General features: G+C 41.9%; 1 protein-coding gene across 4 annotated transcripts in view; it reads left to right on the plus strand.

Annotated features, from left to right (window-relative positions):
- prdm10 (PR domain containing 10) overlaps positions 1–15,279 on the plus strand; it is a 206,663-nt gene that overhangs the window by 118,219 nt on the left and 73,165 nt on the right. For 3 of the 4 annotated variants that reach the window (XM_060846798.1, XM_060846797.1, XM_060846801.1), the window contains 2 exons: positions 1,126–1,234; positions 12,974–13,156. In XM_060846798.1, the coding sequence (XP_060702781.1) occupies positions 1,126–1,234; positions 12,974–13,156 (292 nt within the window). The remainder of the gene's footprint in view (positions 1–1,125; positions 1,235–12,973; positions 13,157–15,279) is intronic. The other variant, XM_060846799.1, reaches the window with a different exon arrangement.

The following is a 15,279-nucleotide window of genomic DNA, read 5'->3' on the forward strand; positions in this document are numbered from 1 at the left end:
TTCCCTGTAGAATTACAAATCTGATATTTAACATAAGCTTCCTTTTCCCATTTTATTTTGATTCCAATTTCTTTGATCCAATGTGTTCTAGCTTAGGATTCCTTTCCCTTTTACTTCATGCGGATCCATCTGATATAAACCCAAACTGTCTAGTCCAAGCTCAGTTACATACTGTGTATACATTGGCTCTTCAAGCCTGCTCCGCTTTCCAGTTAAATCATGGCTCATCTGATTTTCACCTCAACTCCATATTCTTGCTTACCTCTGATAATCTTTCACTTCTTAGATTCTTGAGGAGCAATCTGCGTCTGCTTTCAAATTATTCACAGACTCCGTTTATATCACCTTTTCGGAAAGACTGTTTCAAAGACTCAGTCTTCCGAGAGGAAACAAAATTCCTTATTTTGATCTTAGATGGTTGACACCCTCATTTCTGAACAGTGACCTGTAGTTTTAAATTGTCCCTCCAGGGGAACATTCTTTCCATATCCATCCTGTCCAGTTCGTTCAGAATCATATGTTTCAGTAAAGTTGCCTCTCATTCTTGTAAACTCTAACAAACATAAGCCTAAACATCTGATCTTTCCTCATAAGACTATCTGCCCATTCCACGTATTAGTTTGGTAAAACTTTTTTTAACAGCCTGCATTGAATTTACATCTTTCCTTAAATAGGGAGACCAAAACTGCACACCTCAAATCAGAAATAGTCACAGCCGTGCCTGTATAACTGAAACATAACATTCTCACTTGTGTATTTGATCACCCTTCTGAAATGATAGCCTTCCGTTTGCTTTCCTAATTATTTGCTGTACCTGCATCTTTGTTTCCAAATGGTGAGACTTAACTTCAAGCTGTTTGGCTACTAGTCAAAGTCCAGGACCTCAGTGTTATTCTACAAAGATTGCAACAATAATACAATTGTGCCATAGATTCACTGGATATCAATAATGTTGAATGGTTGCAGTATGACAGGAGAGCTGAAAGTTTGAGAGCTTTTTTCCCTGGAGCTGTAGATTTGCAGCTTTTACTTGTCCTGGGAACATGCTGCACCAGTCAGAGACATTGTTTTCTTGATGTTGTGCTTCACTTTATTAAATTATTTATTGTACCTGATTTCTAACAGGTCAAAATGTAGAGGTCGTGGCCGGGGCAGGCGGCGGTTTGGTCCAGGGAGGCGACCAGGACGTCCACCAAAGTTCAACCGTCAAGAATCAACAACGGAACAGAGTCAGGTAAAACTAGCATTCAAGCAGAATCTCCTGTTCAACCTTCTGAAATAATAAATCTGCATAAATGTAGTAGTAGCTATTCTGAGCTTTACAACAGCTGTGGTTCAATATCTAGTTTTTGAGATGGACTTGGCACTTCCCTGGACCAAAAGTGATGGCTTTTATCCCATTTCTGGATTTGTGCGATAGAGTGAGCAATGATCTGCTCAGGGGAATCATAGAATGGCTATGATGTGCCATATTTCAACATCACAAAGCTTCTATGGTGAACAAGTAGCTTGTGGCCCTATTTACGATGTTTGCAAATAAAGCAAATAAAAAATATGGCATTTTTTGGAGATGCCGGTATTGGACTGGGGTGTACAAAGTTAAAAATCACACAACACCCGGTTATAGTCCAACAGGTTTAATTGGAAGCACTAGCTTTCGGAGCGCTGCTCCTTCATCAAGTGGTTGTGGAGGACACAATTGTAAGACACAGAATTTATAGCAAAAGTTTACAGTGTGATGTAACTGAAATTATACATTGAACAATACCTTGGTTGTTTGTTAAGACTCTCATCTGTTAGAATGACCATGTTAGTTTCACTTCTTTCATTTGTAAATCACAAAACATTTTTTTAAAAGTTACATTCTCAGATTAACTTTAACATTGGTGTCAGCCCAGATAGTGTGTTAAAGGTGTTAGTCCCCTGTGTGCTGCTGTCTGTGCCATATTGTTTAGACTGATTCTAATCTAAAAAGATGAATTAACAAAATCTTACATGGATTCATGCAGCTTTTGAGCAAAGTACAATGTAACTCTGCAAATACAAGTTCATCCCACAAACGTGTGTGTGTGTGTGCACGCGCGCGTATGTGTGATGGGTGGGGTGGGGGGTTGTGAGTGTCTGTGAGAGAGAGTGTATATATGTGTGTGAGTGTCTGTGTATAGGGGTATCTGTGTATGTGCATGTATGTATAGTGCAATGGGGTCACCTGTAGTGTGACATGAACCTAAGGTCTCATTCGAGGCCATCCCTATGGGTACTGAACTTGGCTATCAGCCTCTGCTCGGCCACTTTTCGCTGCTGCCTGTCCCGAAGTCCGGCTTAGAGGATGGTCACCCGAAGGTCTGAGGTCAAATGTCCCAGACCGCTGAAGTGTTCTCCAACTGGGAGGGAATACCCCTATCTGTTGATTGTTGTGCGGTGTCCATTTATCCATTGCCGTTGCCTCTGCTCAGTTTCACCAATGTACCATGCCTCAGAGCATCCTTGCCTGCAGTGTGTGAGATAGACAACGTTGGCTGACTCGAATGAGTACCTCCCATGTACAGTTGTCCCCATGCATTATGGTGGTATCCATGTCTACACTGTGACACGTCTTGCAGAGCCTATCATGACAGGGTTGAATGGATACATTTGTGGGGTGAATTTGTACTTGCAGAGTTACATTGTACTTTGCTTAAAAGCTGCATAAATCCATGTAAGATTCTGTTAATTCATTTTTTAGATTAGAATCAGTCTAAACATTATGCCACAGACAGCAGCACACAGGGGGCTAACACCTTCAACACATTATCTGGGCTGACACCAATTGTTAACCTGAGAATGTAACTTTTTGAAAAACAGTTTTGTGATATGCATATGAAAGAAGTGAAACTAACATGGTCATTCTAACAGATGAGAGACTTAACAATCAATGTATTTTTCAATGTAATAATTTCAGCTACATTACACTGTAAACTTTTGCTATAAATCCTGTGTCTTACAATTGTGTCCTCCACAACCACCTGATGAAGGAGCAGCGCTCCGAAAGCTAGTGTGCTTCCAATTAAACCTGTTGGATATATAGCATTTGCAACTGTAGGAATCCCATTGTGCATACTGACTAGTGAAGTTGTGGTAGTCAGCAATAGTGAAACTATTAATAGAATTCTCATAATGAGGAAAGAGATTTCTACATTTAAAGTGAAGAATAGGAGCACAGGATCGAGCTATTAACATGTGAAAACGAGTTTTTGCATGCTCTTTGGGATTTAAATTGATCAAGCATATCATTAGAAAAATGCAAGAGGTAGGACGATCAGGATCATTACATTGAAGATATGATTCTTGTGAAATCTGACAAAGAACTTAATGAGAATGGAACTTTATTGGAATCCCATTGGCAGCATCATCCATTTGGGCAGACATGGTGCAGGTGAAACATGAACCTAGCAATTCGGACAGTCCATTTCAAAGTTTGGATTCAAACAGTGGCAACATGTTTAGATTGCCATGTTGGACTAACATGGTGAAAGCGTCAGTAGTTTCTTTGATCAGTGCATTAGTGAATAGGCCAGTGATATCAAACAAACACAGCTTTACAATTGATATCCCAAGTCCTGTATTGTCTTTATGAAGTTAAAGGAAGTACCTGGAGGATTTGTTCGGAACTGGTTGTAGCAAATCTTAGTCATTCGGTCCATTCATGTTGTGGAATGGGGTCTGTCTATTCACTCATTACTGCTCAAGGAAGCCATAGACATTTGTGCCATGTCATTCTGGTATGTCTGTATTGCCATAATATTATCTGCAACTGTTTCCATTGTATCGAGTCAACTTCAAATGACCTCAAAAAAGTAAGGTATCTCAAACATTTGACTCACAGATAAAGCCAGCTGTTTCACAGCTTGATATTCAACAATAAAGGCCAGTACACCATTTGCTGTCCTATTTGTTTACTGAACTTGCATGCTAGCTTTCAGTGTCTCTTGAACAAAGACATACGTGTTCCTTTCGACATCAGCACTTCTTCACCATTTACAAGTACTGAGTCTTTCTGTTTTTTATGCTAAAGTAGTTGACCTTGTATTTATTTACATTACTTGCTATCTACAATGTTCTTGCCCATTCAGTTTACCTGTCCTTGAAACCTCTTTGCATCCACCCGAAAATTTGGAAAAATCACAATTGATCCTTGCATCTAAATCATTTCTATAGGTTATGAACAACTTCTGTGCAGTCACCCATTAGTTACAGCCTGCCATCCTAAGAGTAATGGAAGAGTGCTGACCTCAGAGTCACACAGGAAAAAGACAATGTTGTCAAGGAGAAAACTGAGATACAGGCAATTAGACAAGACAGGATTGAGGTTCACAAGGAGGAGGTGTTAGCAATTCTGAAAAGTGTGAAAATAAATATGTCCCCTGGACTGGATTGGATTTATCTTAGGATTCTCTAGAAAGCCAGGGAGGAGATTGCAGAGCTTTTGGCTTTGATCTTTATTCCTGTAGACAATGGTGACATAGTGCCAGAAGACTGGAAGATAGCAAATGTTGTCCCCTTGTTCAAGAGAGGTAGTAAAGACAACCCTGGTAATTATAGACCAGTGAGCATTAATTCAGTTGTGGGTAAAGTGTTGGAAAAGGTTATAAGAGATAGGATTTATTATCATCTAGGAAGGAATAAGTTGATTAGGAATAGTCAACACGATTTTGTGAAGGGTAGGTTATGCCTCACAAACCTTATTGAGTTATTTGAGCAGGTGACCAAACAGATAGATGAGGGTAAAGCAGTTGATGTGGTGTATATGAATTTCAGTAAGGCATTTGGTAAGGTTCCCCATGGTAAGCTATTGCTGAGAGGTGGCAAATGGAGTTTAATGCAGAAACATGTGAGGTGATTCACTTTGGAAGGAACAATCGGAATGCAGAGTTCTGGGCTAATAGTAAGATCCTTGGTAGAGTGGATGAGCAGAGAGATCTCGATGTCGGTGTATATAGATCCTTGAAAGTTGCCACCCACGTTGATAGGGTGTTAAGAATACATACGGTGTATTGGTAGAGGCTTTGTGTTTCAGAACCATGAGGTCATGTTGCAGCTGTACAAAACTCTGGTGTGACTGCAGCTGGAGTATTGCGTACGTTTGGGTCACCACATTATAGGAAGGATGTGGAAGCTTTAGAAAGGGTTCAGAGGAGATTTACGAGCATGTTGTCTGGTATGGAGGGAAGATCTTATGGGAAAAGGCTGAGGGACTTGAGGCTGTATTTGTTAGAGAGAAGGAGGTTGAGAGGTGACTTAGATGAGACAAATAAGATAATCAAAGAGTTAGATAGGCTGGACAGTGAGAGCCTTTTTCTTCGGATTGTGATGGCTAGCATGAGGAGACATAGCTTTAAATTGAAGGGTGATAGATATAGGACAAATGTCAGAGGTAGTTTCTTTACGCAGCAAGTAGTTGGGGCGTGAAACGCCCTGCCTGCAACAGTAGTAGACTCGCCAACTTTAAGGGCATTTAAATTGTAATTGGATAAACATATGGATGAAAATGCAATTGTGTAGGATAGATGAGCTTCAGATTGGCTCCATAATTCGGCACAACATCGAAGGCTGAAGGGCCTGTTCTGCACTGTAATGTCCTGTATTCTAATTCCTATTCTCTAGCATCTGCCTGTTAACCAAATCTTAATCTGTGCCAGTATATCAATGCCAATTTCATCTTTAAATTTTGTTTTTTTTTAATTACCTCTGAACCTTATCAAAAATCTTCTGAAAATCCAAGTGCTCCATATCTATTTGTTCTCCTTTATCTATTCCCACTAATATCCGCAAAAAATGCCAAATGGTTTGTCAAATACATTTTCCCTTTCATATATTCATTTTATTTCCACCCAGCCATATGTTTTCTAAGTGTCTAGTCATTGTGAATAACGATTCAAATATTTTTTGCTATGGTGACACAAACTAACAGTTCTGTAGTTATAGATTTCCCCTCTGGTCCAGAAGATTTACAAACTTTTAACCCAGGTAATTTTTCAGTACTGCCTCTTTTTTTTATACTAACTTCTTTTATTTCCTCATTCTCTCTCTAGTCCTATGCATAACTACTTTTTCAGAGTGGTTTCTTACGTCGTCTTCTGTGGTGACAACTGGAAAGTGATACTTTCATTTCTTCACTAATTCCTTATCTTCCACTATAAATTCTCTTGTGCCCATCTCAAATGGACTCACATTTACCCTTGTTAATCTCTTCCTTTCCACATAATCTAAACAAGCTTGTACGGTCCACCATTATGTTTCTTTCCAGCTTGTATTCACATCTCTTTTCCATTGTTGATTCACCTTTCCTTTTCAGGTTTTTTTTTGTTTCTGAGGACTGTTGGAGACCACATTTACCTTTTTGAAATATTTGTCTCCTGGTAGGTACTGCAACCTAACCAAACTATTGTGCCATTGCAAGGACTGTGTGGAAGGACCCAAAAAGCAATATATCTAAGAGTACTGCTTGCATTTGCCACCGAAAGTGTTGATAGTCGTCATGATAAGACTGATGCAACAGGTGATATTCCCAGTGAACTGGAAAAGGCAACTACAGTAAAATCATGATAGATTGAATTAATGTTAACTAAGTTTAAAGATAGCTGTGGGAGCCATTATGTCTCCCAGTTGTCCACAAACATGCTGTGTCAAACAAACTGAAAACACAGTGACACAGTAGATACATGAAATAAGTTTTTATTTTCCAATTTGTTCACGTCTTACATCTTACAGGTCTGAGCCTTTACAGTAAAAGTCAGCGTTAAAGGTTGGGAGTTGGCTGTGGAAAAACTTAAGAAATCTTTTTCCACTCAACAATGCTGTCACTGGGCAGGCCTGCCATCAGTGTGGACAAACAGATTTTGTGTTGCAGTCAGAAATCCCAGAGCACATTTATGGCCTTTGTGGCTTAATTACGGGAACAGGCAAGTGCTCATTCATCAGACCCTTCAGTGTTGTATCTGCCATACTGTCGCTACTTCCTGTGCAGAAGATAATGCTAAGCCTGGTTTTGAATTGGTCCTTTGCTGCAGATGAACTCCTTATGCTGCAATTTCTTTGTCAGGGTGATTCATCTCTCCTGTAAGAAGGGAGCCCTCTCTGCTCAAGCTAGTATAGCCTGTCTCTACTTCAATTAGATTGCATGGTTAGATGTGCACTCCACTCCAGAGTTGCCAGTGCAGAATTCCGGTTTATCATCCATATCCTTGATTATGTCTATACCAAGATGGAAATTCTGGCAAGGTGGCAGCAGTAAAGTCTGGTTGAAGTTGACTGGGTAAACACTACCATCATAGGACAAGCCAGACAGAGAACAGCCAGGGAATTCCTAGAGGCAAGGCATTCATCCACAAACTCCATTAACAGACACATGAACCTGGACCCCATATACAAACCACCACAGCTGAAACTGACACCCGGAAGCGGCAAGAACATCCATCAACAGACACATCGACCTGGACCCCACATACAAACTACTACAGCTGAAACTGATACCCGGAAGCGGCAAGAACAAACCACTATAAATACCGGAAGAAACATCAAAGCAGCGTTTCACAGGAGGCTCCAACAGCACTGATGATGTTCCCTAGCCAGGGAACGAAACGTTTGCAGCAAAAACTTCCAGCTCGGCGAACAGAACCACAACAATGGCAGCAGTAACCTGGTCTACAACTACCAGAGCACACAACTGCATACGTGCCTTCCTCCCTTACCTCCCCTCCCTCACCTCATCTTACTTTCTCATACTTCACTCAACCTCTACTCTCACAGTTTAGGAGACTGAGACTCCAGCACTGCTCTTCCAGTCTTCTGGCTGTCTCCTAATTGGATCTTCTGCCATTCAGAATGGGGCCTAGCAGCGACTGCACTGCCTACAAACTGCCTACACAGCCAGAGCTCCTGTTGCTGCTGCTGCTGCTGCTGCTGCAAGATTTTCATTGCACTCTCTTCCCACTCCCCAATCCAGGGTTTATATATGCCACCCTCCTCCTCCAGCACATTGTTTATTAAACCCCCAATATTTTTTTTAACAACATCCCGCATTTTGTATAATACCCAATAGTTTGACAACAAAATGCAGCCCTGGGTTTAAGTAACTCCCAGTGATTTTATAACAACCTCCCAGCTTATGCTTATACATCCCCCCCCCCCCCCCCCCCCTCAACAATGCAGTGTTTTTATAACCACCCAAAAATAGTATAACAACCCCCAGCCCAATAACTTTTATTACACCGTTGCCGCCCCAACCTTGTATAACCCCTTTGGCCCAGTTTTTGTTTTAAACTCCCCACAGTCATTTATTTAAGGTTGAGGAAGCAAGCATCTGGCACAGCTTTAGAAGATTACTGGGTAGCTAGAAAAGAACTCAGAAATGGAGTGAAGAGAGCTAGGAGGGGGCACAAAAAAGCCTTGGCGGGAAAGATTAGGGAAAACCCAAAGGCATTCTACAGTTACGTGAGGAATAAGAGAATGATCACAGAGAGGGTAGTGCTAATCAGGGATAGTGGAGGGAACTTGTGCCTGAAGTCTGAGGAGGTAGGGGAGGCACTAAATGAGTTTTTTTGCTTCAGTATTCATTAGAGAGGGACCTTGTTGATAGTGAGAACACCATGGACCAGGTTACTAGGCTTGAACAGATTGATATTAAGAAAGTGGATGTGCTGGAAATCCTGGGAAGCATCAAGATAGATAAGTCCCCAGGGCTGGACCAGATATATCCAAGGTTACTACAGGAAGTGAGGAATGAGATTGCTGCGCCTCTGGCCTCCTCAGTCTTCACGGGATTAGTACCAGATGATTGAAGGGAGGTAAATGTTGTTCTTCTGTTCAAGAAAAGGAATAGGGAAATCCCTGGGCATTACAGTCCAGTCAGTCCAATGTGTGGTAAACAAGGGACTGGAAAGTATTCTGAGAGATAGTATTTATGACTATTTTGAAAAACATAGTTTGATAGAGATAGTCAAAATATTTTGACTAGGTTTGCTCGCTGAGCTGAAAGGTTCATTTCCAGACGTTTCATTACCTTACTAGGTAACATCTTCAGTGGACTTTATGCAGAGTGATGCTGAAACTTCCTGCTTTCTATTCCTGCAAACCCAAACATATAAATAGAAAGCAGCGAGCAAACCTACATCCAAAACCTCAACCTGAAAAACTCACTATAGTCAGGATATCTTTGAGGGTCAGTTCATGCCTCACAAGCCTTAGAGCTCTTTGTGATGAGACAAGATGACGAAGGGCGAGCAGTTGATGGATTTCAGTAAGGCATTTGATAAGGTTTCCCATGGTAGGCTCATTCAGAAAGTTAGGAGGTATGGGATAAAGGGAAATCAGGTTGACTGGAACAGAATTGGCTGGTCAAAAGAAGACAGTGAGTGGTAGTGGATGGAAAGTATTCTGTCTGGAGGTCGGTGACCAGTGGTGTCTCACAGGGATCTGTTGTTGGGCCTGTGTTCTCTTCAGTTTTTATAAATGACTTGGATAGAGACGTGGAAGGTTGGATTAGTAAGTTTGCCGATGACACAAAGGTCAGTGGTGTTGTATTAGTGTGAGGGACTGTTGCAGGCTGCAAGATATTGACACTGTCATCCTGGATAAATGCGAAATGATTCATTTTGGAAGGTTGGATTTAAATGCTGAATACAGGATTGAAGAGAGAGTTCTTGGCAGTGTGGAGGAACAGTGGGATCTTGGGGTCCACGTACATAGATCCCTCAAAGTTGCCATTCAAGTTGATAAGGTTGTTAAGAAGGTGTATGGTGTTTTGGCTTTCATTAACAGCAGGATTGAGTTTAAGGGCCATGAGGTTTTGCTGCAGCTCTATAAAACACTGCTTAGATCACACTTGGAATATTGTGTCCAGTTCTACTTGCCTCATTATAGGAAAAATGTAGTTGCTATCGAGAGGGTGGAGTTTGTAAGATCACTGGACTGGGGGTGGGGGGAGTTTATATTTAAAAATAATTAAAGTGTGTTTGGGGGTGTTTTAGAAAATTACTGAACTGGTGGTGAGTCGTCAATAGGAGTTTATGTAAGCACTGAGCTGGGAGGGTGTTATAAAAGCACAAACTGGGTGGGAGTGTTTCATTAATCACTGGGCCGTCAGGTGTTGTTCATAAAAGAGGTCACTGGGCTGGCAGAGTGTTATAAAATTAGATTAGATTCCCTACATTGTAGAAACAGGCCCTTCGGCCCAACAGGTCCACACCGACCTACCAAAGAGCAACCCATCCAGACCCATTCCCCTACATTAACCCCTGACTAATGCACCTAACACTACGGGCAATTTAGCATGGCAAATTCACCTGACCTGCAATCTTTGGCCTGTGGGAGGAAACCGGAGCACTCAGAGGAAACCCGCGCAGACACTGGGATAATGTGCAAACTCCACACAGACAGTTGCCTGAGATAGGAATTGAACCTGGATCCCTGGTGCTGGTAAGGCAGCAGTGCTAACCACTGTGTCACTGTGCCGCCCTGGAAACATTTTAAAAAGAACACGAGAAAAACAATGGACTGGGAGAACGTTATGGTATTCCTGAACTGTGAGGCATTATTAAATTAGAACATAAAACAGCACAGCACAGTACAGGCCCTTCGGCCCACGATGTGGTGCCGAGCATTTATTTTAATCTAAGATCAAAAATCTCATGTGCCATGACCCAAGCTGACAACTGCTGGATGGTCCATTTCCTGGTCTGAGCCAAGATCAACATAAATATAGTCCCACCTCAGCAAAGACAACAGAAACAGTGCTGCAAAATGCTCACCTTTGAGGCACTTAAAGACCTGGGTAAAGTAGCCTTATATAACCAACTCCTCTCTGCTATAATCTGGTGACTTACAGCGACATCAAGTCGTGAGATCCCAACAGTCTCCGCCCTTAAGGCCACCATCTTCAATGCTTGCAAAAACTCAGTTGGCCACTTAACCAGGAAACACTAAGACTGGTTTGATGAGAATGATCATGAGATCCAGGAACTATTAAGCCAGAGGTGTATGGCATTTCTGCATGTAAAACAACAACTGCACTCGGAAGAGAAAAGGCATGCCTACAGGCCATTGAAGGCAGACGTCCAAAAACAAACCAGCGACGTACAGAATAGGTGATGAGTGGAGAAAGTACTGGAGGCCCACAAAGAGTGGCCCACAAACATGACATGCACAGTTTCTTTGTACTGTAAAGACCAGATACAGACCAGACATCCAAGGCCCCACCCCACCCATGGCTAAGCACGGAGTGACTCTCATCAAAGATAAAGAACCCATCAAAAAATGCTGAGGGGAGCATAGAGTCATAGAGATGTACAGCATGGAAACAGACCCTTCGGGCCAACCCATCCATGCCAACCAGATCCCAACCCCATTTATATGTTAGAGACCTTCTCATCCAGGGCTCTATTGTTGATCCAAGCATCATTGAATGTATTGCACACCATATATGCCACAAGCTCAGCAATACCCCAGCCTTGGACAGAGTTGAGAAAGCTGTCCGCCAGTTTAAGATCAACAAGAGCAGGCAGTTTCTCTATTGAGGTATTAAATTACGGAGGCAAAGAACTTCTACTGCCGTTACACACCCTTACCTGCCTTATCTGGAAGGAGAGGAGCGTCCCAGGAAAGCTCCAAAATGCCATAGTCTTGAATAAGTCCGACTGCGATAACTACAGGGGAATCTCTCTGCTGTCGACTGTTGAAAAGTCATCACCAAGGTCTTCCTCAGTCATCCCTTTGGCTGAGGAACTCCTGGAGTTGCAGTGTGGCTTTTGGCTACAAAGGGGCACAATGGCTGTGATTTTTAATGTACGAAAGCTGCAGGAGAAATGCAGAGAAAATAACACACCATGTATATGGCTGCCTTCGAACTTATCAAGGCCTTTGACACCTGTCAATCGAGAATCAATATCCTTCTCCACTTTGGTTGCACCATGAAGTTTGTCATCCTTCACCTCTCTACAACAACAGTAATAGTAGTAACCAATAGTGATAACCAATAATTCCACCACCAACCCATTCCTCATTCATGATGGTGTCTCATCGCCCTATCACTATTCTCGATCTAACTTGCTGCAATGCCTCACCTCACTGTCGACAAGCTCCACACTGAATTAAATCTAATTTAGAGAATCTGTGGGAAATTTCTAAACCTCCACTGTCTCAGGCTAAAACCAAAGTCACCCCAACCAGTGTCATCTATGACACTGCTCTATGCTCTAGCAGGAGGGGATGTTTGTGTATATATAATCTGAGGATGCACTCCAGACCTGCACCAAGACCTTCACACAGGTACATGAGAGCATGAGTCTCACCTAAACATTTGCAAAATGCAGATTCCCCCACCCAGTTGGCCTGGCATTGTGGAGCAAACTCCCAATCATCAAGGTCCTTGGGGAGGCCTGAGAGAATGTTGACCACTTCCTTGGAAATGTCCTGCTGTTGGATGAAGAGATCCAGCATCACCGCAAAAATGCTAGTGCAGCCTTCAGCCACCTGAGGAAAAGGGTGTTCGAGTCCTGCTCAATTCTGCTTTGGGAATAGTTGACAATTTGGCCACAGCTGAAGTTTCCAATTATCTGAATTTGATTCATTCTGATTTCATTGGAGCTGTCATCAAAGAAATGCAAAGCAAACCTAAGAAATAGACTTGTGCAGTCAAGGACAGGCAGAATAATGGATTTGGATATAGGTAGCAAATTTCAGGATTAGCTGTATGAAAATAACCTTGTAATTGTCAAAAACATACATCCTGCCTGGTCAATTGACTTGGTTGTTTTAAAAGTATGATATATCTTTTGTAAGCCTCAGATAGCATTTGTGTACATCTAAGTAATACTGAGTTTCGTCATTGATTTACTTAGTACCAACCTTTTCTGCAACTCAGCACTGCAGATGGGAATGTTGGGGAATGACTGTTGTGTCCCTGAGCAAGTTTCTTTTTTGTTTTGTTCTCTTCTAGCAGACGTTGCAGTTCGCTATGAAGCATCACTTTGAAGACGCTGATGAGCCTGTGGCCAATGGAATGGATCAAGAGGAAGATTCTGCGATCGTCTCTGAACAGCCAGAAAATGATTCCAGTGTCGCTAATAACACAGCATCCACAGGCCCTGGAGAGGAATTGTGGCGCAATAAAAGGATACGGGTAACCACCAATATTCACCATAGTTTTGCCTTCAAAAAGAATGTTTAAAACATAGAACAGTGTAGCACAGAACAGGCCCTTTGGCCCACCATGTCGATATTGATCATGATGTCACTCTAAACTGATACCATCTGTCAACACGTGGTCCATTTACCTCTATTCCCTGCCCGTTCAGGTGGCTGTCTAAGTGCCTCTTGAATGTTGCTATCGTATCTGCTTCTACCACCTCTCTTGACAGCCTGTTCCATGCACCTACTGCCTTCTATGTAAAAAGAAATTACATTGTACATTTCCTTTAAACTTTTCCCCTCTAACCTTAAATCTATGAATCTGAGTATTTAAACATTTCTAACCTGAGAAAAACACTCTGACTTTTCACCCTATCCATGCCTCTCATCATTTTGTATAATTCCATCAGATTACCTTCCAGCCTGTGAGATTCGAATGAAAACAGTGCAAGTTTGTCCAACCTCTCCTTATATACAACATCCTGTAAATGTCTTTGCACCCTCTGCAAAGCCTCCACATTCTTCCTAAGGTGTGGTAACCAGACCTGCATACGACACTCCAAATGGGGACGAACTAAAGTCTTATGCACCTGCAACACGACTTGCTTACTTTTATACTCAGTGTCCCAAATGATGAAGGCTAGCATGCTGTGTGTCTTCACCACCTTGTCCACTTGTGTTGCCACTGTCAGAGAGTTATGGACTTAGAGCCGAAGATCCCGCTGTATATCAATGCTTCTCAGAGTCCTGCCATTTATTGCATACTTTCTTCATGCTAACTAACTTCTCAAGTGCATTATCTCACACTTGTCTGGATTAAACTCCATCTGCCGTTTCTCCACCCAACTTTTCATCTGGTCTATATCCTGTTGTATCCTTTGATAACCTTCTTCACTATCCACAACTCCACCAATTTTCTCGTCATCTGCCAACTTACTAATCAAACCATCTACATTGTCAGAAAATAACCCCTCCATAATTACCCTCTATCTTCTATGACCAAGCCAATATTATATCTATCTTGCCAATGCACCATGTATCCTATGTGTCTTAACCTTCTGGACCAGGCTACCATGAAGGACTTTGTCATATGTTTTAGTGAATTCCATGTAGGTAACATTCACTGACCCCCTACCATTGTCAATTGTCTTTGTTACTTCTTCAAAACACTTGATCAATTTTATAAGACATGACCTCCCCTGTGCTAGCCATGCTGACTATCCCTAATAATTCCATTCTTCTCCAAATGTGAGTAAATCCTGTACCTAAGAATCTTCTCCAATAACCACCCTACTACTGATGCAAGGTTCACCAACCTGTAATTTCCTGGATTATCCATGTTTGCCTTAACAAAGAATTGACATGGGCTATTCACCAGACTTCTGGGAACTCACCTGTGGCTATAGAGGATGTAAAGATATCTATTAAGGCTCCAGTGATCTCTTCCTTTGCCTCCTTCATTTTCATGGTATAGATCCCATCGTGCCCTGGGTTCTTATATGCCTCAATGTTTTTTCAAGGCACCCAAAACCACCACCACCTTAATATCAGCATGCCCTAGAATATCAACATACCCTCGAATATCAACACACCCCTCCCCCCAAATCTTACCATCATTCATGGCCTTCACCTTGGTGAATACTGATGCAAAGTTCTCATGAAGGACCTCACCCACTTAGTCTGGTTCCACACGTAACTTTTTTCCTTTGTCTTTGAGTGGACCTATGCTTTCCCTAGTTACCCTCTTACTTCTAATAAAAAGTCTTGGGATTCTCCTTAATCCTACTTGCCAAGGATAATTCGTGGCCCCTTTTTGCCCTCCTTAGTTCTTCTTCAGACATGGGCCTTGTCTGATTTCAGTTTCCTAAACCTGACATATGCTTCTTTTTCTTTTTGACTAACTTTTCAAATATCTCTTGTCATTCCAAGTTTATATTTGCATGAAGATTAACAATTTGGGTAGGCGCTATAATGAATCTGCGTATTGGTTTCAGGTTGCTGTTTTGGTCAGTAGAGCTGAGATCCTTCAAGTTTAATATTGCTGCTTTTTTCTGTATGAGCTAAAAGCAAAACAAGTGGTGATTGAAGATCATGGCGTAGATGTTCTTCATTACT

This window comes from Hemiscyllium ocellatum, chromosome 29, assembly GCF_020745735.1.
Source record: "Hemiscyllium ocellatum isolate sHemOce1 chromosome 29, sHemOce1.pat.X.cur, whole genome shotgun sequence".
Taxonomy (NCBI): domain Eukaryota; kingdom Metazoa; phylum Chordata; class Chondrichthyes; order Orectolobiformes; family Hemiscylliidae; genus Hemiscyllium; species Hemiscyllium ocellatum.